This window comes from Condylura cristata, unplaced genomic scaffold (genome assembly GCF_000260355.1).
Source record: "Condylura cristata isolate star-nosed mole 26May11 unplaced genomic scaffold, ConCri1.0 scaffold00011, whole genome shotgun sequence".
Lineage (NCBI taxonomy): Eukaryota > Metazoa > Chordata > Mammalia > Eulipotyphla > Talpidae > Condylura > Condylura cristata.
The window spans coordinates 32,166,925-32,189,893 of record NW_004567112.1 but is presented as its reverse complement, the minus strand read 5'-3'; the positions used below and the strand labels follow the sequence as shown (position 1 = coordinate 32,189,893).

Genomic DNA, 22,969 nt, shown 5'->3' with positions numbered 1-22,969 from the left:
GGGGGGGTACTGTGGACTGGCAGACCTAAAAGAAGCCCACAGTGGCTGTGCCCAATAATTGGGTGTGACATCACGTAAATAAACGGAATAACTTAGTTAGCAGAGGGCGGCTGCTGGGCAGGGAATTAGCCAATGTACATGGCTCTCCACGTGGATCCCAGATGTTCCCCATGACCTCTGAAGGGGCGCATTTTAAAGAGAGGGCACGGGAGGAGAGGTGAGTGAGGACGCACTGCTGCCCTCCCAAAGGACACGTTTCTATATGTGGAAGCTCCCCATCCTCTAGGAATCCGGTGCAAGGAGCTCTGCCTGTGCAGAAAGAGCTCGGAGCAGAGACGGTGCTGAGCACAGCTGAGTGCAGCTGCGCTTCCGGGGGAGCCTTTGGGAGACAGAGTCGGGGCTCAGGGCAGCCCCGTGTGGGAGGAACCCACATGCCAGGTGCTTGCTTTGCCAGCAGCCTCTTCTGTCACCCTCACCGGGCCTGCGACAGGCGCGGTCACTGCAGGCTCGCCTCTCCTTTCCATCCTCTCCCCCTCTCCCTTTTTTCTCACAGAGGAAATTCTAATTTGTTTCACTTTCTCCCATCCATTTTTAAATCTTACCTCACACAAACCATGTAATAGTCATGAAGCCCTAAATGAAACAAAAATTCCCACCTCCAAGCTTGGAACTGTGCCCTGCCACCCCCATTTTACAGATGGGCCAACTGAGGCTCAGAAAGGGGCGGGAACCACGCTCAGTCAATGGCCAGGAGGAGGTGGCAGCGGAGTGCGACCCCTGGGCGCCTGCCCCTAAGGGGCTCCTGTAGTGTGTTCCACTCCCCTCCCAGCTTCGGGACCTGGCAACACCCAAGGCCTGTCCCTGCCCTGGCTCCAAGGCTGATGCTCTGCAGTTGGAGTTACGTTTTGGGGCAGCCCTCCCAGCACAGAGGTCGCAAGGGCCTAAGGAGCTCCCACCACCCCCTTTTTGACGGGCTGACAGCGATCCCAGGGGTCACACCCAGCCCCACGGGGGTCCCGGCTCTGCCTCTCACCTGCTGTGTGATGCTGGGAACATTCATTCATCTCCTGGACTCAGGGCCTGACTCAGCATGGCCTGGGAACCATGGACAAGCATTACAGATCGCAGGGTAACCCTGGAAACCAGCCGCAGCCAGCCTGCCCGCCCTGTGACCTGTGTCTGCAGTGGAATCAGAGACGATGGCCCCAGCACTCAGCCTCTGTTGACTCAGACCCTTGACTGGGAGGGGCTTAAGCTCAGGTCAGGACCACTGGACAACACCAGCAGTCCTCGGATCCAAGCCAGACTGCGCCTGAGGAAGTCTGACTTTGGGAACTGGGGTTGTGAAGCCACATACACCAGAACGTAGTGGGGCAGTAACAGGGCATAGTGCTTCAGTCCACCCTCCCCCAAACCTGCAGGCTGGCCCCCACACCCATACACTATCCTGGCTGCAGGGTGGCTCTGACACCAGAGCCACAGAGGTTGCTCATCGAGGAAGCATTCCAGAGCCAGCCTGTCCTGGACTAGGGCAGGCAGCTCTGAGTACAGGAGCCACAGTAACCCCCTCCAGAGGCCAGGAGGGCTCACCTCGCACTCCTACCAGTGTCCAGAAAACACTTTCATACCTGCTTTATTGCCGATGGCCAGACCTTGGTTTTCCTGTCTTTGAAGTGGGACTACTTATTGCTCCCCATTCTGCCAGGGACTCGGGTGGAGTGAGGGTATAAAGAAAGGAGAATAAGGGAATCTTATTCTGACTTGCCCCTTTCTGTGAGTTCCCTCCCTAGTGAGACCGGGGTCTCCCCTGCTGCAGACCCCTCACCGGCTCGCCATGCTTTCCTTGTTCCTAGTGCCTCACAGGTCTCCATTTCCTTCCCCACAGCACTTACAGAACCCTGCCAACTTCCACAATGCTGCCACGGAGCTGCTGGACTGGTGTGGAGACCCGAGAGCTTTCCAGCGGCCCTTCGAGCAGAGCCTGATGGGCTGTTTGACGGTGAGTCTGCATCTGCCCCCACCTGCACTCGTGCTTGGGGAGGATGACTGGCATTAGTGTGTCTGTCCCCGTGTCAGGGAGGCTGCAGATAATGGGACAGGAGAGAGAGCAAGACACCGGTGCCAGAGAGAAGGACCCTTCTGCCTGTACCCCCACCACCATCACCACCACCACCACCTGCACACTCCATCAGGGAATCTAAGGGAAGACCTAAACCCCAGGGATTATGTGAGGTGTTCCACACTTGGTGAGAAAAACACAGGGCCAACTTTGAGGGAGCTTTCACTCAAATGGAGGTAAATGTTACATTTCAAAAAAGCAAAGAGACTCTTGAAGCTGTTTCAGCCATCCGTTTACCTAATCATTCATTCATTTGGGAAAACATCTACTGAACTCTTTTTAATAGTCATCCATCCATCTATGCATTCATATAAACATTTATTGAGTTCCTATTCCATCTATCCATCTATCCAAATAAACATTGGCTGATCTCTCACTTATCATGTACAATCCCCTCTGCTAAGTCCCAGGAAACCAAAGATGAGTAAGACTTTGCCAAATCCGGTTCCTCTTTGTGGACAGACAGATGTAAAAAGAGATGACTGAGAAAACCGTGTACAAGGTGAAGATGACACAAAGAAGAGAAACATTCACTGCCTGGGATGTTGGGTGGGTGGGTCATGACAAACTTAAAAGAAGGCACGTATACATCAGTAGGACTTTGCCGGTTGACTGAAGATATTGAGAGCTTTCTAGGCACTTGGGACAGCATGTGCAAAGTTCCAGAGGTACAAGAGAACCCCACGCAGCAAAATTTAACTCTGTGGTGAGAATCTAAGATAGGAGCTTGGCAGACACCCAGCTCAGGGCTTGCAGCAAGATTTCTAACCTTAGCAGTTTGCGGTCCAACAGCCACATGGAAAGAATCAAAGTTTACAAATATCCCCAGCCATATGACCTTTATCCATAGTGTAAGGAGTCTTGGTGGCCAGCAAGGACCTTTCTTAGTGGACCCTGAGTTGGCTTTGAAGAGATTGTGAGGAAACAGATTGCAGCGGAGCCTGGAGCCAGCTTGGAGAGGAGAGGCCAAGATGGAGGCATGGCCAGGAGGGAGCAGTTGAGTAAAGTCCAAGGGAACCATACTTCCTGAGATGTTCCAAACAGGAGGGAAGCTCCATGGCCCTACCTGAAACAAAAGAAACAGTGGTAATAACATGGGCCACCAATGCACAGTTTGTCTTCCATGACTGAACTTGGCCCATGGTATGTGCCACCTCACTGAGTCATCACTCCGTCTCCATGAATCTGGTCCTGCCATTTTCCCCATTCTATAATATGGGAAAGAGGAGCAAATGAGACTTAGTGTAACTGATTTCCAAAGGTCACCCAAACAGTTAGAAGTGAACCTGGGAGAGACCCCGGCCCATCTGCCTTAGAGAGGATGTTTGTGGCTACCAGGGATGCCAGGCAGAGATCAGAGATGTGGCCAAGACCCTCCCAGTACTCCTCTGTCTGTGAGAAACCAGCACCATCTGGCTTCCCTGAGGTCACCAGCCCAGCCAGGTGGCCGTCTGTGCCTCCTAACTCTCCTTACCCTTCAGCCCCTCAGTTCCTCTTTCCTCCAGCTCCCTTAATCCTCTTTGTAGGGATCCTGGTTCAGGCTAAGCCTGCGGGCAGGAACAGATGTTACCAGTCCCCTCACTCCCACCCAGCCATCATGAAAGAGAGGGTAGAGATCACACACAGCTCAGGGTCACAACCCCTCAGCACCCCACCACCCCACCCTGAACCTGGCGCAGCCTCTGATGTGGGGACTTAAGGGTGAATCAGACAGTGGCCCTGGCTGGGCTGATGAGCATGTGGGCAGGAGATGACCAGTGACTGGCACTGCCCCAGCTCTGTCAGTGACCCATTCGTTCGCAAATAGTGTTCCTGCTGTGGGCAATGGGAACCTATTCATCCCTATTCAAGTTATCAGAGGAAGTGAACACACCAGCCCTCTCTCAGGACCTTACCTTCCAGAGGAGGAAAGGGACACTAAATGAGGACGGACTGTGGGGGGGAGGGGGGGGTGTGGAGTCAGGAAGACCTCCAGCTAGAAGACGAGGAGTCAGCCGTGGAGTTGGAGAGGGAAGTGTGCTCCGGGAAGCAGAAACTACTGGTACAAAGATCCCAAGGCCTGATTTGGTCACTGAACAGCAAGGAAACTTAGGGAGCCAGAGCAAAGGAGAAGGAGAGGGATACAAATGAAGAGGTGGGCAGGGAATGGATCACCCCATTTTACAAGCAAATGAGAGAGGGGGAGCAACTTGCTATGGTCCCGCTGATTCTCTAAGCACCCCAGCCCCGGTACCAATCCTTCCCTTCCCCGGAGCATCCTCAGCCCCAGCCCTGCTCCATAGGAACATGGAATGGGTTGATCAGAGACTCCCAAGGGGCCTAGGCAGGAAGAGGTTGCCACGCACACAAACACACACACACACACCCCACATACATGCATGCACACAGCCCTCCCCATGCAGATGGCACTGAGACTCCAGGTTGCCACAATCCCCTGGGTGACTCTGGCAGCGATTCCTCTGGAGCCAGTTTATTTGACAATATAAATTAAAAACCACTCAGTCTTAGGCATTAAATAGACACCTTTTGGGGAGTGGGGGACGGGTCATACCTGCTTCTAAGCAGCTCAGCACAATTCAGATGAGAGGCCCTGAGCCCTGGAATGAAGAGCCCACTAGCAGTCCCCCCTCCTCTTCTCACCCCATAATGAGAAGGGGGGGTTAGGTGCATCAGCCCTGGGCTACCCCTTCCCCTCAGGTCTGGGTTCTTCATGGCAGCTCATCCTACTGACCCCTCCTTTAAGCAGACGACTCAGCTGCCTCTCTGGGTGTCTCGTCAAAGTCAGTTCTCTCTGGACATGCTTCTTCTTGCTCCCCTGAAGGAGAATGTGCTTGATAACCTCAGAGGACAGAAGAGGCTCAAGTGACTGGAACACAGGAGAGGAGAGGCAGGTGGGAGAGGAGGTGGAAGAGGAAGATAGGAAAAAGAAACCGGGGAGCCAGGCGGCAGCATCCTCCCCCCCCATCGCTCCATCGAGGAGTCCCCTCAAAGTGTGCCCCGCTGAAGCCGGGCTGGCAGGTCACATGCAGCATGCACTGAGTTGTCTACCTGGCCCTGGCAGTCTTATCACAAAAAGGACGTTTTATACCCATGTCACAGTTGAAACAGAGGCCCAAAGAGATGAAGTCATTTGGGTGAGATAAAACAGCCTGTAAGTGGCAGCACCAGGACCCATTCTGAGGTCTGTCTCCAAATGGCAGCAGCCGCAACCTGCCCAGCCTGGCGTGAGTGTGACACAGGTGGGAATGAGGGCTGCGCCCCGAGGGGCCTGAGGATAGCCCCCCCTCCATGAGTGTAGCCCTGGAGACAGAGCCAGGCCCCATGGAACTGTCAGACTCCGTTACCCTCACCCTGGAAATGGGGAACATCCTGACACCTTTACAGAGATGAGCCCGAGACTCGGTGACCTCATGCAGCAGGATGGGAGCACAGCCTAGCGTGCCTCCAGCTTTCCTGACTGCCTCCGAGGATGTCAGCGTCAGAAAGGGCTGTTGGGTTCGGCTGACCCGCTCCCTCGCTGGGAGCAGGCAGCCCTCCTCGCACCTCCCAGACATGCCTCTCCTGCCTCATGCCCAGGAGGCCGAAGGCTTTCCAGGGCCAGCAGCTACCTTTATGGCAGGAGTGTTTAGTGGCCGCGTGACCTTGAGCAAATCCCCGCTCTTGTCTCTGGGTTTCAGTTTCCTTCTCTGTGGCACGAAGGGCTGGACTCACCAATCTGTAGTTCCCCGGGGACCCACAGGCTAGGTGTCAGCAGGACAGCAGTGGCGCCCTGGTGGACTGGGTTGAGCTGAATGCGCCCAGGCAGCCAGCAGAGGGCAGCAGCGCCCCGACCACCTTCCACAAGCCTTTGTGAGGAGGGGTCTTCCCACCCCATAGGACCTTCCCTTCGGTGGCTGCCATGACCACTAGGGTGGGAGCAGCCTCTTCATCACACAGCTGACCACTCAGCTGAGCCCGCCCTCCCCACCACTGCCACTCAGACCTCAGCTCACAGGACTGTCCTGGGGGTCCTCAGGCATGGCCAGGGTGCACATGAGCCCACTGCCACACTGCTATGTGACCTTCAGCAAGGCCCTGCCCTCTCTGGGCCTCAGCTTCCTTTTAGTGAAAGGCAGCTATTGGAACCAATGAACACTGGGACCCAGGGAGCTCAGTGACATGCAAACACTCCCTGTGCTGCAGGCCAACCCCTACTAGGCCCCTCTTGGTCAACCTTGCTCGTTATTTTGTTTGGGCTTTTAAAACCAGAACAACAGGAGTAGCCAGTATTGGCCAACCCAAAGGACCTTTACCTTCCTGCCCTCGCCCAGCGCCTGACACCTCTCCAAGAGGGTTGGAAGTTATGGCCTTAACCCTATGGGTGAAAAAAGAAATCCTCTCATGGTAAGAGCCTAGACTCTGTGACCTGACTGCCTGAGATTGCATCCTGGCTCCTCAAAGACAAGCTTTGCAACCTTGGGCTGTTATTCATCCTCTATTTCCTCATATGTAAAACAGAGCTAGCAATACCACCTCTTGGGGCTCTGAGAGGATTTGGTACTTCACGGCTTACAAAGCATTTACCTAGCTCTTGTCCCAGGCACCAGCCTCATCCTGCATGCTGCATCGACATTTCCCACACATCACAGCCTCACTGATGAACCTGTCAAAACAAACCTATGCACTTGCATCCACCCCAAGGTTCTACCAGAGAAGTAAGTTGCCATAATCAATATCTGAGCTAACACAACCCTTCTTCCCACTCCACACAGTCTCTGTCTTAAGACTTCAAATATCCAACAGGCCATAAAAAGCCTCAGTTTTTGGTTAGTGAGACTAGCAGTGAGGATGCCCCCACCCACCCTGTGGTGTCTCAGACTCTGGAACATGGTGTGTGTGTTGGAGGTGGGGTGCCTTTAGAATCACAGGGCCAACTAGAGTGAATGGAAAAGGGGCTGGGAGATTGGGGAACTCTGTCAGGGGCTTCTGTTTGCAGCCAACAAACTGAGCAAACATTCTACCCTGAGAGTCCTCTTTCCTCCCCTGAACAGAGTTGGCCTGGGGGTGGAGGGGGGCGGGCAGGGCCTGTTTCATGAGGCTGTGGTGGTCCTGGAAGAGAGGACCCCTTGTCTTCTCTGGGTTCACCATGGACCACTCTCTAAATGAGAGTGTTGGACTAGAATGAGTGGTTTTCCTATCCTCGTTACCCAAGAGACCTTGTAATAAACCCCTAAATAGAAAGCAGTTAATGGGGAACACTTCTAATGGCTCTGGGGCTGCTCTAAACCCCAGGGCAGGGGGAGGCTCCTCCCAGGACCTCCAAGTGCCTCTGGACCGATGATGCCGTAGGGACCTGACGCCCGAGTCTTTGCTTTCTCCAAAGCAGGGACCTGCCACATCTGGGAGCAACGCTTTCCCAGTCAGCCATGGCTGTCCCAGCTGCTTCCTGAAACGACTGCATTTTCCAAGGTCCTTCCTTCTTAATAAGGAAACCTAATTTTGCTGTTGTTAATGAGGAAGGCGGGCAGCAGGGAGCATATCTGGCAGTGTCGTGACACCTGGGAATGGAGAAAAGCCAGATATATGGGTGTGAGCCTGCAGAACATTCTAGGGCCCTAGAGCACCCTGTCCCGCACCATGCCCAGAGGGCTGACAACATTCCCAGTCCTTGGCCTCCCCCCACTACTTCTCTCAGGCCCTCCTTACTTCTGGGGTTCACCACTCAGGAGTGACGACCAGACTGCATACACAGATATTGACAGCCCACTGGCTGCTGTGGAAGCTTCTGTGTGCTGGACAGCGCTGGTGCAGGAGACAGACCCCAGGCCTAGCATGAGAATCCTGCAGTTTCTGGGCCAGGGTCTGGGAGGCAGCCGCGTGCTTGGCAAGAAGCAGAGTACTGAGGACAGTGAGAGCTGGCCACCTTGGACAGTCAGCGTCCATCAGGCAGCCCCACGGGGCCACGTGAGAGCAGAGAATCCATGTAGATTCTGGCTCAGGAGGGCTATTGCGTAGGAACTGTTCCTAGAATGGCGAAGGGAGCAATCACCCCACCATGGAAGGTGTGTGCAGGAGCTTAGTGACAGGGGAAGGGGTGTTGGTATGACAGAATTCCTGGGGATCAGAGACTTGGAAAAGGGTTGGAGGGACAGATGCAGCAGAGGCACTTGCCTGGGGCATTGCAAACTTGGTACTGGTACTGTGTCTCCAATCAGCTTCTAGAATGTGACCAGATATGAAGCTTGAAAAGTAGGGCTTCGGCTTTGGGGTCTGCCAACCCCCACTCCCAACTGGACTCATGAAAGAGGTACTTACTAGTGTTTGATGAATGACTGGACAAAGTATACCCTGAGTCCCACTCTACCCGATTTGGGGCCCGGCCTTAGCTTGAAAAGTAGGGCTTCGGCTTTGGGGTCTGCCAACCCCCACTCCCAACTGGACTCATGAAAGAGGTACTTACTAGTGTTTGATGAATGACTGGACAAAGTATACCCTGAGTCCCACTCTACCCGATTTGGGGCCCGGCCTTAGCCCTCTGCTTCATCTGGCCCACCTCTAAAGTAGGTATCATATGCTGGGCTCACAGACCTAACACAGGCAATAACTCACCCTGCCCATTCTCTCCTGGCAGGTGGTCAGTCGGGTGGCGGCTCAGCAAGGGTTCGACCTGGACCTGGGCTACAGGCTGCTGGCTGTGTGTGCCGCCAACCGAGACAAGTTCACTCCGAAGTCTGCCGGTAGGTGCCCACTGGGACTCCGTTACCTCATGGGGAGTGGGGTGGGGAACTGACTCTAAGCCAGGCTAGCTGCCACCCCTATGGGCTGGAACCTCAGTTTTTCCAGGTATGTTGTGAGCCCCTGAGCATCCATTACTTGCGTATACTGAACTCTGGAGCCCAATGGTGAGGCTTGTCCCTGCTCTCGAGAAGTGTTCTTACCTGTGGAGACACTCGGGGACACTGAGGCCCCTACCCCTGCCCCGACGGTAGGCACTGTGCTGAAGGCAGAGTACATCATTTCATTGGATCACCAAAGTGCGCTCTTGGCCAGAGCACTGTGATCATCCCCATTTTACAGATGGGGAAACTGAGGCTCAGAGAAGCTGATGAGCTTCCCCAGGTTACATACCTGGAAAATGGCAGCGCTGGGGTTTAAGCCCAGACCGTGCTCGGGAATCAGCATACTTGACTCTGGCTCTCCACTCTATCACTCCCCCCCCACCAAAAATATATATTTAAAATAAAGAATGAATGAGTTCCTCCAGGGTTCTAAAAGTCTGCTCTGCATAGTGTTCTGCATTGCAGCTTTGCAGCCTGTGGGGCGATTCTGTGCGTGAGGGCTGTGAGCACATTGAAGGTGCAATTCTACATTTGCCACCACCCTCAGCCTCGTGCTTAGGCAGGGGGTGCAGGTAGGCTTTGACTCAGCCGACGGGTGACAACCAGCCCTGTCATTTACTGAGGGCGTGGACTCCGAGCCTCAGTTTATCCCCCCAGGGAGGCAGGAATGACAATGAGACCTACCTTGCAGGTGTCACTGTAAGTTCTCGAAATAATGTGCAGTGCCAAGCACAGTGTCTACATGCTGTTCACATTCTTTATTGAGTCAGAATAATTCTCTGAGAAAGAAAAAATCAATTATTTCCTCTGTATAACAATAAAACAGACGTTTTCTCTGTATTCGTCAATCAGTTCTTTGGGGTATATACAGTAACAGCCTTAATGAAAGCGTTTAAATGATATCTCACATCATGTTTTCATCAACCTGCTCAACCCACAAGGTCTCAAGTGCGGGTTTGTGCCCCCTCTGTGAGTGTTTACAGTCTGTGCGCCGGATCATGGGTCACTGGTTAGAGGTGCACCGAGGTCTCATTAGCTAATAGCTGCTCGGAGTCGCTTGACAGGCCGGCTGTTTTGGGATACCACTATTGTAGTGAACCGCCTGCCAGAAAATGGTCTTTGAATGTCAAGAGTAACGTCTATTCGTGATGGAATCTGCAGCTTTAATAATAACTTAAGTCAATACAATTTTGTCAGAGACATATCCATCCGTGTCTCCACTGAGTTCCTGCTCTGTGTCGGCCCCTAGCTGGGACTTGGGGGAACACAGACCTGATTCACCTCCCAGAGCCTGTGGTCTAATGCAGGGGCCAACAGACTTTGTCTGTCAATATTGAGGGCCATCTGAGTGATAGGAGAGCAACCAGACAACGTGGTTAGTTCCAGTAAAATGTATTTTCAAAAGTAGGTTGATAGGCTAGAGTTTCCTGAGCTCTGGTCTAGAAGGAGGGAAAATATTGATCCAACCATCAACAGTGTGCATGTGTGTATGTAATCCAAGCTATGAGAAGTGCCTTGATGGAAGAGTCGGGGTGCTGGGAGACCACTCGGGTGGGGAAAAGACTTGCAGAGGCTTGAAGTTTGACTAAGTGTTGAGTAGATGAAAATTCAGAGGAAGCACTCTTCCCAGGTACAGGGTGCCACCTGTTCAGAGGGATGAGACATGGCTTCTGGCGCAATTGAAAAGGCAGAGGTTTCAGTGCCCTGAGGCAGAAGTCAGTAGCAGCTGGACATGCAGAGCCTGGCCTGAAAATTGAAGTCTTTTTCCTGAGAGTAACAAGAAAGATCACAACTAAGTTCTCAGTTTTCAAAGATCACACCCCAGCTGCAAAGGAACAGATTGCACAGGGGACCAGCAACTGCAGGGAGCCAGTTGACAGATGGCTTGGGAGGTCAGGAGGAGAGTGACCATGCTGGGACCAGGAGGACTCGACTTCCTATAGAATGAAGAGAAAGGGTTGAATCCAGTCAGCCCCAGCTTAGGCTCAGCCTTAGACCTGGGCTCAGAATTAATTCATGAGTTCAAGGTCCAGTGCTACCATTGATGAGCTGTGTGACTTCAGGCAAGTCTCAAGACCTCTCTGAGCTTCAGTTCCTCGTCTGTAAATGTAGATAATGCCCTGTCTCATGAAACTGGGATATGTAAGAAGCAAACCAGGAAACATGGCCAGAGAAGTAGGAGAAATACAGGAAAGGACTCTCCCACAAGCCCCCACTTCTCCCTCTTCAGCCCCCCTCACCCCCGACCTGGGGGTCACTTGTGCCCTTACCGATGCATGTTGGTTGCATCCTATTTTGCTTCACTGCCCAGCTTCATGAGACACAGGGTACTGTTTACATTTGTAGATGAGGAAGTTCAGAGAGGTCCTGTGACTTGCCTGAAGTCACAGAGCTCATCAGTGGTAGTACTGTGCCTTGAACTCATGAATTCCTGGGTCCAGGTCTAAGGCTGTGCCTACTCCCCCACAGCTCAACATGGGGCTGATTGGGAACCCAGATTTAGGAGGCCTTAGTTCTTCTTGACCAGGAGCTAGGAAGCCACTGTTTGGGAGGGTCCTTCAGTTGATTTAATTCTGTCCCAGCCCTGCTTACCTCTGAATGGTATCTCCTTCCTCACCGTGTTCTGAAACAGGGATTGGTCTGTCCTCCATCTGTATCCCCAGCTGTATGCAATGTGTTACAGTCTACAGAAACCTTTCTTGTGTATTGTGTCTCCTAAGTCACATGATATGCTTTGGGGCCCTGAGGCCAGTTTTCAGTATCCCTACTCTGCAGCTGAGAACTGAGGCCCAGCAATGCCTGAGGCTTAGCTACCTCTTTAGTGCCCTCCTTAGGAGTTAAATTCTTTTTTTTTTAAAGATGTATTTATTTATGCACACAGAACTGGGGTACAGACCAGAGGTGGAAGGAGCAGTGAGAGGATTCACCAGAGACAGAGTGGGGAGCAGAACAGGCAGACTGATGAAGTACACTGCTGAGGGGAGCAGCCTATAAGACAAGAAAAGTCTGCCACGCCATGTGGGTCACCTTGGGGACCAGGCATGGAACTCACACTGAAGCCGCTGCAGCTGGCTTTCAGTGCTGCGCCCTAACTCATTGCATTGTGCCACCTCTCCTCATCTCTGACAGCAGTGCCTAAAGACCCAAGGGTGGCCCTCCCCCAAGGGTGTGGGCCTCACTGCCCACTTCCCAGATCTGTGCATCCACCGCAGACTGCCTGCCAGATCAGTCAGATCCCCTTGTGAGGGACCTGAGGGCCCAGCTAACACCTGATGCACGGGCTGCTGAGCTAATGTTGCTTTGCAGCCTGCCTTCTCGGCATATCTGTCTCTTCCCCAGCCTGGCTCCCACCTATCTAAGGACCTTCCTGCTGCCTCAGCAAGGCTGCCCCTCCCTCCCCAGATGCTGGAGGGGCGTGTGTCCTGCTGTGACTCACCCTGGCTGCATCCTCAGGTGCACAGGTGTTACAATCATGCCGGACACACCCCCAGCTTACTGCGGGTGGGAGCCGGCATCTGCAGCCCTCTAGCCTGCTCCGTCCTCGTCCTCGGACCTCCTAGCAGCCTGCTGAGCCTCGCCAGGCTCCTGTCTCTCAGCCTGTCCCAACTCCCACTCTGTCTGACTGGCTTGTGCCGTTGTCTCCCTTCCAGTCTGCCCCTCACCATTCTCTCTGAGGGTCTCTGATGTCTGTATGTCTGTCTTTGTCCGTCCTTCTCTTCTGTCTTCCCTCAGACTTTCTCCCCGTGCGGTGTGCGTTCGTCTATTTCTGCATGTTGGTGAGCATGCCTGTGTGTGTCGGATTCTGTGAGCATGCCTCTATGTGTGTGTGTGTGTGTGTGTGTGTGTGTGTGTGTGTGTGTGTGTGTGGCGATTAGCATGTCTCTGGGGGTGGGGGCATGCATGTTCATGTGTGTGGTGGAGAGTGCGTCTGTGCGTGTCGCAAGCTGTATGCGTGTCTGCATGTACCTCCCTGGGAGTGCACGTCTGTATGTGGCTGGTGCTGGGGCCCTTGGCTGTCTCGCCTTTCTCTCCCTTTCTGCCTCCCCCACCTTTTCTCCTGCTCCATCTCCCTGCCTGTCTCTGTTGTCAGGAGGCCAAGCTGGGGCCAGATGAGGGCCGGTGGGATGAGATCATACAGCAAGGAGCAGTGCTTTGTCAGGAGAGATGGTGGGGAGCTGGGCTGGGCTGTGCACGCCAGCATTGGTGGACTCCGGAGCAGGAGCTCAGGCCTGGGGGCAGTGCTGTGCGTGCGTGCATGTGTGTGTGTGTGTGTGTGGGGGGGGGGGGGCGTTGAGAGAGAGAGAGAGGGAGAGAGAGAGACAGACAGAGATGGAGCGTGAGCGCAGAGCAGACACTGCAGCAAACCGCCAAGTCAGGCGTCTCCACGTGGGCCCCTCAGATACCCAGCCCCCAGCTCTTTGTTCTGATGCAGCCTTTAGCCTGTGTGCTCACACACATTCGGCAGGGGCCTCCTGGTTGGGAAGGTCCTTGGGGGCCCATTGCTCCCTCCCCTGCCTCAGAACAGAAGGTCACCTGCCTGTGCGTCCCCTGGCCCCCCGAGACCACAGCATGCCCACCCCACCCCCACCCACCACTGTGTGCCAGCTCTCAGCTACTTGGCAGGCAACGCTGAAATGTCAGCCTCCCCGGCACCGCGCGGGCCCACGCCTGCTGGTTACGTGGGCGCCAAGCACCAGCCAGTTGCTGTCCGAGTCCCCCAAGAAACCCAAGGCACCTCTCAGCCATTATCCCGACTATCCCACGTCCCTTCAGCTGACCCGTGTGAATGGCCCGGCAGTGTGTTAAAATAATAGAGAAGGGACATCAAAACCCAAGGGATGGTGAACCGGGGTGCAGGGAAGGGGGCCCTGATTTCACAGCAAGAAATCAGATGAGATCGGGGTGTCCACTGCAAGTCCTCGCCTCCAGTTTGTCTTCTTGGGTCTCCCTGCGCTGTGGTCCTGAGAGGTGGGAGACACCAGGCTATTAGCATAGTGAGTGGAAGCTAGAGAGAGAGGTATTCGTGGGGGACTGTGGGGGGAGGTATCAGGGCATCCTGGGGACATCCTGGGAAGAAGGTGGCAGCCAGCAGGTACTTGGAGAACTAAAGAGAGGTTCGAGCTAACCAAGGCAGGTTGTGAAACCGCACAGGAAGAGGAAGTCAGCTGCCCTTAGGGAGCAGCAGAAGGCACTTGCCAGTCATCCAGCTTTGGGCCAGATGTGGCCCATAGGTATGTGAGGTTCCATTGCTTGGAGGCTTAAAAGATGCACCTCAGCTGCTAATATTTGCACTTTGGGAGATTGTTCTGTCAAGTCAAACACCTGGCTTCCTTGGGATGGGCACCTTGGACCCACAACCCACAGCTGATTGGGAGGTGGCTGACCCCTCAGACAGGTGCTGAGCTCCCCCTCCCCTTTATCGCATATCCTAGGCATCTTCTGCAGCTGGAAACCTGCTAATCCCCCTGCCATGTGTGCTCTGGCCTCTGTTCTAAGCACCCTCACATCCCACACTGCAGCCTGTGTCCCAGGACTGGGAATGGATCACTTGCTTTGTCAACCAACATTGCTTGATGTGATTTCTCTTATGTGCTGACAACCTCCAGACAAACAGCAGTCAACTGGAAGGAGACAGAGATGTGTCCTTTCCCATCCCCCGCCCCCAACAGTCTAGGACATAAAGAATCAAGAATGTGGCGGGGTCCCTGCCTCTCCTCCCCAGGTCTGGAGCCTGGGGCCCACCAAGGAACTCTGGGAGACTCTGGGCCTCTCGCTGAACCCTGCCATCCATGGCTGCTGTAGAAACTTGTGCTGCAGCTGAGAGCTCAGAGAGAGACCTGACCCCCAGCCCCAGGGCGAGGGCACCACTCTGGACAAGGCCAGGAAGGGACACAGGCTTCTGAGACCAGCTCTGTCATGTGTACAGCTTCTGCCCAGGACTCCTTAAGCAAGAGAGGAGGGTCATACGCTGTTTCACTCTGTCTTTGCAAAAGGTCCTTCTAGGTCCCACCTGACTGAGTGAGGGGCTCTCAGACCCATCATGGTGGTGGGGACATTCCTGGCTCCTGGCTCCTCTTTCATGCCTCTCTGTGTCTCCCTGCTCCCCCCCTTTCCCCTCCATCCCCGCTTCCCCTGTCTCTGCCCATCCCAGTGCACACAGCCGCCTTCCAGTCAACATCACTGGAAAGGACAAATGGCCTCATTCAGGGACACCCTGCCAGAGCTGTCTCTCCAAGACAAAGCTGTGCGCAGCTCTGCGTGAAAAACGGCTTGCAGTCGCCCAGCAAGCAGGCAGGATTGGTGGGTGCAAATTGCAGGGGATTTGTTAATGCTCACCAGCTCCCTAGAGACAGCGGGCAGGAGGGCCCTCGCCCTTGAAATGCCAGGCCACCCTGCTGGGCGCCTTGTCAAGGCCAGAACGGACTTCCTCCTGGACACCAGCCCCACCCCCACATCCGAGCCCAGCAGATCTGGGAGGTGGGGGAGGGACTTGGCTTCCTTCCTCCTGTTCAGCAGCCTCTCTGCTCCAGGTCAGGTCCGACTTGGGAAAGGGCTTTGGATTTCATCACCAGGCCCCCGGGGAACAGCTCGAGGTCAGCTCTGTTTGCTGGACAAAACCTGTGCCTGCGCTCACCTCCCACCCATTCTCTGCTGGGCAGCAGCCACTGGGGCTCTTTCCAGAAAGCCCACTTCATGAAACAGAAAAGTGAGACTCCACCAAGGAAATGACGTGCCCCTGGCGGCAGGACTTGGCCTCCAGGTGGTCAGCTCCGGAGCACAGAAAGCCACCCCACTTCTGAGTGACCCTGAGTGAGCAGGTGGGGTGCAATACCCTAGGCCAGTAGCCCCCGGCTCCCTTCCCCCAGCTCCCTGAGGGCCAAGGTCTGGGATCCAGTGGCCTCAGTCTGCTCTTGGAGAAAAAGAACAGTGGGGAGGAAGGAGCCCATGTGACAGAGGGCTTGCGGACACAGAGTTCCCAGGCTAAGGAATTGGGGGGAGGGTGGCTGTGATGGTCCCTGGGGTGTCCAGAGTGATCACTGAGGAGGGGGGCAGTGCCATGAAAGAATGAGAGAAAGCATATCTGTAAACAGTTCCAAGGGCCTGGAAAAGGGAGCTGAGTATTCCAAAAACCCATTCTAGCCACATCACAAGTGAGCCCCGACACCCCGAATTATTACTTTTTGGAGATGCTTGTGAGATAATAATAATTTTTTTTAGAAAACTGACAAAATGGTGTGTTCAGTATGACCTCAACCAGGTGCAAAAATCAAAATATACATTTCTTTAGGCACAGAAAACAGAAGGGAATATACCAAAATGTCAACTTATAAATAATGGATTTATCTGGAAGAGGAAGGTGACTCTTCATTTCCCACATTTTTTTGCAAGGAGCAAGCATTCTGTTTCTAAGCAGACGCAGCTATGGGTGTTGTGGCTTGCTTGGAGTTTGGCTGGGTTGGCAGAGGTGGGGTGAGACGAGCGCCCTTGTCTCAGGCTGGCTCAGCAGCTTCTCAACCAAGTCTTCTTTGGTTCCTGGAGCCCGGGGGGCAGGCCTCTGCTTGTTGGAAGGCTACTCTTCCTGTCTCCCTCTCCTCTGTGGATTAGCTCATCGCTGGCCCCCCCACAGAGCCAGGGTTTGCAAGGACAAGACTGCCTAAGGCTCAACTGGGGGATATCTGCTTTCCAGATCTGTCCAAAAGATGAGGGGGCAGGAAGAAGACATGGGGGGGGGAGGCACACAGGGCCCTGGCAGGCTGGAGAACCTTGGTGGGGGGGTCAGGCGCCACTTCTCTTACCTGGACCCTTGCAGTCGCTGTCCTGACACCCAAGCTGGACTTCATGCACCTAGGGTCTGCCAGGGGTAGGGTGGAGTTCGTGAGGCTCAGGGTGGGGTAGGTGAGGCTGTTGGAGGCATCTCAGTCTGAGTTCGGGTGTCCCCAGATGCATTCCTTGCAACAAAAATTCCAATGCAAGTGATTTTATTTAAGAGGATCATCGAAAACACAGGGAGAGAATTGGGGAAATGAGACAGAGAAGGGAAGGAGGTCGATGACAAGTGTGTGTTTAAGCACATTACCTGCTGTGGGCACCTGCCGAGAGCTCTGGGAAACAGAACTTGCCCTCCTTCCTACCCCTTAAGAAGCAAGGCCAAGAACAGTGTTTATTCGGTATCTAGCATCCATGATTGGTGGCAGGCTACTTGGGGCTGAGTACCTCAAGCTCACCTTGGTGAGACGTCCCCAGGTTGTGCACATGGTGGGTGCAGGGTATGACAAGGCTCCCAGGGTGCCAGCAATGAGGCTCCTGCCCATGTGTAGTCATCGGCATCCTGTTCTCATCATCCCTGCCCCTTGCCAGCCCCCTCTTGTTATGAATGTATTCTATACACTGTTGTTTCTTTTGACTTCAGTGGGATTACAAAGAAGAAACTTTGTGTGTTGTACCCCTACTCTACCAGGCTGACCAGTTTCCCTTGCCACACTTAGAAACTATCAAAATAAGGAGTGGAGTGGGGCAATGGTGCCTGCTCAGGGCTGGAGGCTGGGCCAGCTCTCTGCCAGTTAAAAAGGGAGATGGGGATTTAGAAAAGTGAGTTTCCCCTTGTTGAAATAGCAACGGCCGAAACATGGGGAGAAGCTGATTTGCAGTGGTTTTCTTTCTGGGTCCACTTAAACCATCATGAGGGTGGGTCACTCCTTTAGTCCACAATTGAGGGTGCTCCAGTCAAGATGGGACCTGGGCACCACCCACCACGCCCCCTCCCCTGCACAGTCTATGCCACCCAGCATCCGTTTATCCCACCGTCCAGTAATCTCTGCTATTACTTTACCTTCGTGGCTGCAGAAAGAAATGGTGAGCTTGTAGGCGTGGGCGCGCCGCTCAAAAAATATTAAATGGGGGCTTTAAGGGCAAGGAATGGCTATGTCCTGTGCCAGGCTCACTCTGTGCTAAGCATGGTGGCCACGAATCTATGCAAATGCAGCACACTCCTCCCTTCTTGCACTGGAAGTTTGAAATAAATGATGCCCCCCTCCTGTGGGTAATCCTCCACCCAAACGCAGCCTTCCTGGTCAGCCGGGTGAGACGCCTGGGCAAGATTCCTCCCACTTAGGGAAGAGGACATTGGTGCTCTGAAGGTGGGGATGTGGCCTCAGCGAGGGAAGCAAGAGAATCTGAGCTGTGCAGGCCACCCCTGCTTCTCTGCAGGTATCCCTCCGGCAGCTGGCAAGTCTGTGAGACACAGGGCCAAGGGTTACCACCTATAGCTCACCTGCAGGCACCAGAACAGCTACCCTGAAGCCACAGTGCTGCCCAGCCCAAAGGTGCATCCAGAAAAGGGTCCTGCTCAGACGGTTCCCACCGCCGCAGAATGCCCTGCGGATGCCTCGGCTGCCCGAGACATTAATAAAGTCATCAGCAGCAATTAATTCTGCAGAGGAAAGAGCCAGGTAAGAGGATTAAGGAAGCCAGAGCTTTGGTTTTAAGATGAGCTTAGCATTCTCACCCCCAGAGGAGGGATTTCAAGGGATTCCAGGGTGTGAGAGTGAAATGGAGCAGGGACTTGGCAGAAAGTGGGCACGTTGGTTATGGAACTTTTTAAGCAAGCATGGCAAGCCACAGCCTTGTAAATACTTTCTGGGTTAGACAGACAGGAATTAACGATGGTGCAGGTATCATCAGCCTATTTAGATTTACAGGGCCAGGCCAGGCCAGGGCATCTGGATTAGGAAGGAATCTAAAATATAGCTCCTTCAGTCATGATGGCAGCCAACCTTTGGCCAGTGTTTTCTCAGTACCAGACTCTTCGTGGCACACCCATGAACTCACTCACCCCCCATGGTGTCTCCAGGCCCACGTCGTCCGCATTTTGTAGATGTAGAAGGGGAAGGTTAAGAAGACTAAATAATTTGACCAGGACCACTTGGCTAAAAAGAGACAGAATTGCATTTTAAACAAAAGTATCTGACCCCCAAGCCGTAAGCTGCTCCCTTTGTCTGTGAGCGGGTGGAAATGAAGTGGTGGGAAAGATGAGAGTGACTCAAAGAGCGTGTTGAGGGGAGCTGAACCGTTTGCAGGTGGAGGCCCTGCGGGTGTGGCAGTGCTGACTATGATTTGCCCTTGTTGGGAAGTTAAGTACCCTCCCATCTTTAGCTAACCCCATACTCACTGTCCCACTATGACGGTCACGGATGTCCAGCCCCAGTAAGCATTTAATGCACGGCAGCTCTTATTGGCAAAATGGCCTGGGCAACCCAATTTCAACTATTTTTTTCCAGAAACCATTCCAAAAAATGGTGGTTTAAAGCATGGCCCATGGTGCAGCCTGGGTGGGTATGAACCTAGCAGCTTATGGCTTCAGGGTCAGGTACTTCTGTTTAAATTGCAATTCTGCCTCTTCAGCCAAGTGGTCCTGGTCACATTATTCAGTCTTCTCAACCCTTCATTTCTGCATCTACAAAATGGGGGTGACGTGGGCCTGGGGACATCATGCAGGTGAGAGAGTTCATGGGTGTGCCACGAAGAGTCTGGTACTGAGAAAACACTGGCCAAAGATGGCTGTCGTCATGACTCACCAGCTGTGTGACCTTGGAAAAGTCACTTAACCTAGCTTTGATTACCGCAGTTTGGTTATTTTTTTAATTATTGAAATAACAGTGTCAGGTTACTGAGTTTGATAAAAGCAAGCCATCGTAATGCCAGCGTCATAGGCATTAAGTGCGCTCATGTGTGTACAGTGCTCAGGACAAAGTCTGCTGTATAAAATGCTGGAATGGGTTGCTGATTTTATTCCCTCACTTTGGCTTTCAGGTGCTCTTAGAATTTGTCTCTAACTTAGAGGTGGTCTGTGTCACGGTCTAGGGTCTGGAAAATATGGAAGCTCTATGCAGAGGTGGGGCCAAGGTGAATGCTAGCCACACCCCCCAGGGAGTAGGAGATGAGTGGGACCGTATTAGCTCAGGGGCCATGGCCGGAAGCCATAACTGTCTGCAGAGACTGCAGAGGCTCACATCTCCCTTGTCACTCCCAAACCCTCAGAAGGGGAAGCTGGGAGAGGCAGGAAGTCCGCAGGCATGGGGAGTAGAGAGCTAGGTGAGAGAGGTTGGACAGAACCAACAGCACCTAGTCTGGGCCTTGGATGCCGTGAAGTTTGAGGGCCTTTATCTCACCAAGTCTTCCCAGCCGCACTTGGCAGGCATCTTTCAAGAGAGGGAGCAACATGAGAAGAACCTTTCGTGCCATCCGCTTGGTGCCAGCTAACCAATACTGGCTAGTTTATGAACACAAGCACTGACCAACAGCAGAAGGACCAACCCATTGTATGGATTGGAAAAGTGATGCAGGAAGAGATGTATTCACTTCTCAGAGTAACCCAGTTCTCAGTAACAAGGAGAGGATGTGTGGGTAGGCAGCCCTAAATGGATGGCTGTTTGGCCGTTGCAGTTGAAGAGAAGAAAAGAAACTAGAGCATGAGAGGGAGGGCTGTGGACCAAGAACTGGGCCCTCGTTCCCCTCCCTGGCCATGTGTGTCCCCTTCACTGGGACCTGTCCCCACTTGGCTAGCTGGGACATGAAGAAGTCCCTAGCCACAGACCTCTACCCTCTTGTCCTCATGAGCTGGCTAGGTCAACAAGGATTCAGGCTGTGGAAACTGTGGGTCTCACGCTTTCAGTGACCCCCGAGTAAAGTCCATCTGGCCTTTGGACAGGGCCAGTCACAGGTAGGACATACAGGGCCAAGATCTGGAAACCAGAGTGGGGATCTAAGCTGAGGCTTCAGGCTCAGGCTGACCTGGCCATGGCCAGGCTCTATCACTGCTATGCTGTGTTACCCGTCATGTCTTTCAGCTCTGTGACTATGGGTACAAAGCACTTAACTCAAGCTGGCATCTCCAAAGTGCCCCGTGCATAACCGTTGTGATTATGAAGCCTGCATTGCAGTGCAGGAGCTGAAACCTACTTGGCTGTGTGACTTTTCTAAGCTCGGGGTCCAGTGGATCTAGAATGCGGGTCTCCTGACAGGAGCAGCAGCAATTTTGTTTCCATGGCAACCCAGCTGCCTCTCAAGAGACCATCTGGATCGAGTCACCCTGGCAAGGTGCTGCCCAGGCAACCAGGTGTTTGTGTTTTGCAGAGAAAGCTCTGCAAGGTGGTAATTCTCCTCTCTGGGGACAGGGTGGTGGCCAGGCAGGTGGCCCTCGCTCTACCTGGGCCCAGAGAAAAACAGACCTCAGAGCTTGGGAACCCTGGCCAATGACTTTCCTTGAAGAACTATTAACAGATGCTTCATTATATTCCTACGAACATTCCCTGGCTTGTTGAGGCTGGCCAGGTGGGAAACACTGCCTAGGGCTGGACTCCTGCAGGGAATTCCAAAGGACCCAGTCTCACCTGTTTGGGATGAAGAGCCACTATTGTCTCTGGCAGGAAGCAGGAATTACTGGGGGGAAAAATTAGGAGTCTGCCTTTCAAAATGGCACATAATTATAATGACAGCAAAAACTCTGCGCAAAGGATAAACTAAATTCACCCCTTCCACAAACGTGCATGGGCACCTATTATGTGCAGACTTTATGATTGGCACCTACGTAGCCCTAGAGACTGTCTGTGCCCTCCAGGACGGCATGGACCCAACATGCTTAGGAAGGAGACAGTGTCAACAGGCCACATCAGCAGGAGGACAGTTGAGAGGGAAAGACTGGAACCCAGGGGGGCCAGCCACTCCCATCAGGAAGCCCCCCCACACACACAAGGCTTGGGGTGGGGAGAGAAGGGATTGAAGAGATACTTTCCTGCCCTGCGCCCCTTAACTCAGGGCAACCCTTTTCCAGACATGGAAACTGAGGCTTAGAGCAGTGAAATCTGTGCCCAGCTCACACAGCAGGGCCCAGAAGAGACCTGAGCCATTCTGTCTCCACAGGGCCCCCTGGGACGGGAAGCTGTGCTCTCGGTGGGCTGCCCTGAGAGGCCCCATATTCTAAAAGCCTAAAAGCTGTCTCCAAGCGAGCAGAATTGGCCTCTGGCCCTCTTCTCTCTCTCTCTTTCTCTTTCTTCCCCTCTCTGCCCCTCCCTCTTTCCGCCTCTTCCCCCTGGCTCTCCTTCCCCTCCGCCTGCGTTTCCTTTGTCTCTCCTTCCCCTGGGACCTCAGCTCCAGCACCAGTGGCCCTCCTGGCTGCAGCTCAGCTCTGCCCTGGACTCACCCTTTGCCTCTAGCTCAAGGTGCCCAGCTCACCATCCCTTCATGTGCCATTGAGGTCCTGCCCCCACCAGTTGTGGGCTGCACCCCCAGAAATGCCTGCTGCTGCTTAGGGCTGCCCCTCCTGGGCACCCTGAGCTGCGGAAGTGACATAATTGCATGTATCCCCATTTTCTCCAGGCTCCATGTGGTCTCGAGCCCACTCTCAGATGTGCGCCCCAGATGTTTGGAATCACTTCCTTCCAATTAAGCGTCTGCCGGGAGGCAAGAGGCCTGTGTATAGGAAGGGCCCACTTCTGTGCAAATGGGTCTTGGAAGAGAAAAAATGGGAACTAGCCCTCCCCATAAGCAGACTGTGGGAAATTGGTGCGCTGTTGAGCTCCGTGGGGAAGCCAGGCTCCTGAAAGTGCAGCGAGATGCCCGCCTGTTCACTTGGCTGTGAGCAGCTCTACGCTGCTCCTTGGTGGTCTCCAGGGAGAGATTGGCATGCCCACCCCCTGGAGACAGGGCCTCCACATCTGGTTCTTCTTCCCCCACCCCAAACGAAGAGGGAGTTAAGAGAGGAGAAAAACAAGACTGCACCGCCCCTCTACAGAGACTGAAGTGGGGAGGCAGGGAGGAGGCGGCCTGCTTCCTTGTGGGCACTGCAGCCCCATCCAGCCAAGCCAAGGCTTGGGGGGCCCAGCCCCGGTGTGGGAGGGGCCAGCACTCATGCTCACACGTCCACACAGCTGGGAGGCAACACCAGGCAGTGGCATCCGGGCTGCAGACAGAGTAGGTCTGGGAGATCTGGGCCCTCCGCAAGGCAACCACCACACTGGGCCACCTGAGACTTTGC

At 53.9% G+C, this 22,969-nt stretch overlaps 1 protein-coding gene across 4 annotated transcripts in view; it reads left to right on the top strand.

The window, feature by feature from the left end:
- ZMIZ1 (zinc finger, MIZ-type containing 1) overlaps positions 1-22,969 on the top strand; it is a 220,496-nt gene that overhangs the window by 119,812 nt on the left and 77,715 nt on the right. For all 4 annotated transcript variants that reach the window (XM_004680707.2, XM_012723707.1, XM_012723705.1 and 1 more), the window contains exons 6-7: positions 1,886-1,999; positions 8,730-8,835. In XM_004680707.2, the coding sequence (XP_004680764.1) occupies positions 1,886-1,999; positions 8,730-8,835 (220 nt within the window). The remainder of the gene's footprint in view (positions 1-1,885; positions 2,000-8,729; positions 8,836-22,969) is intronic.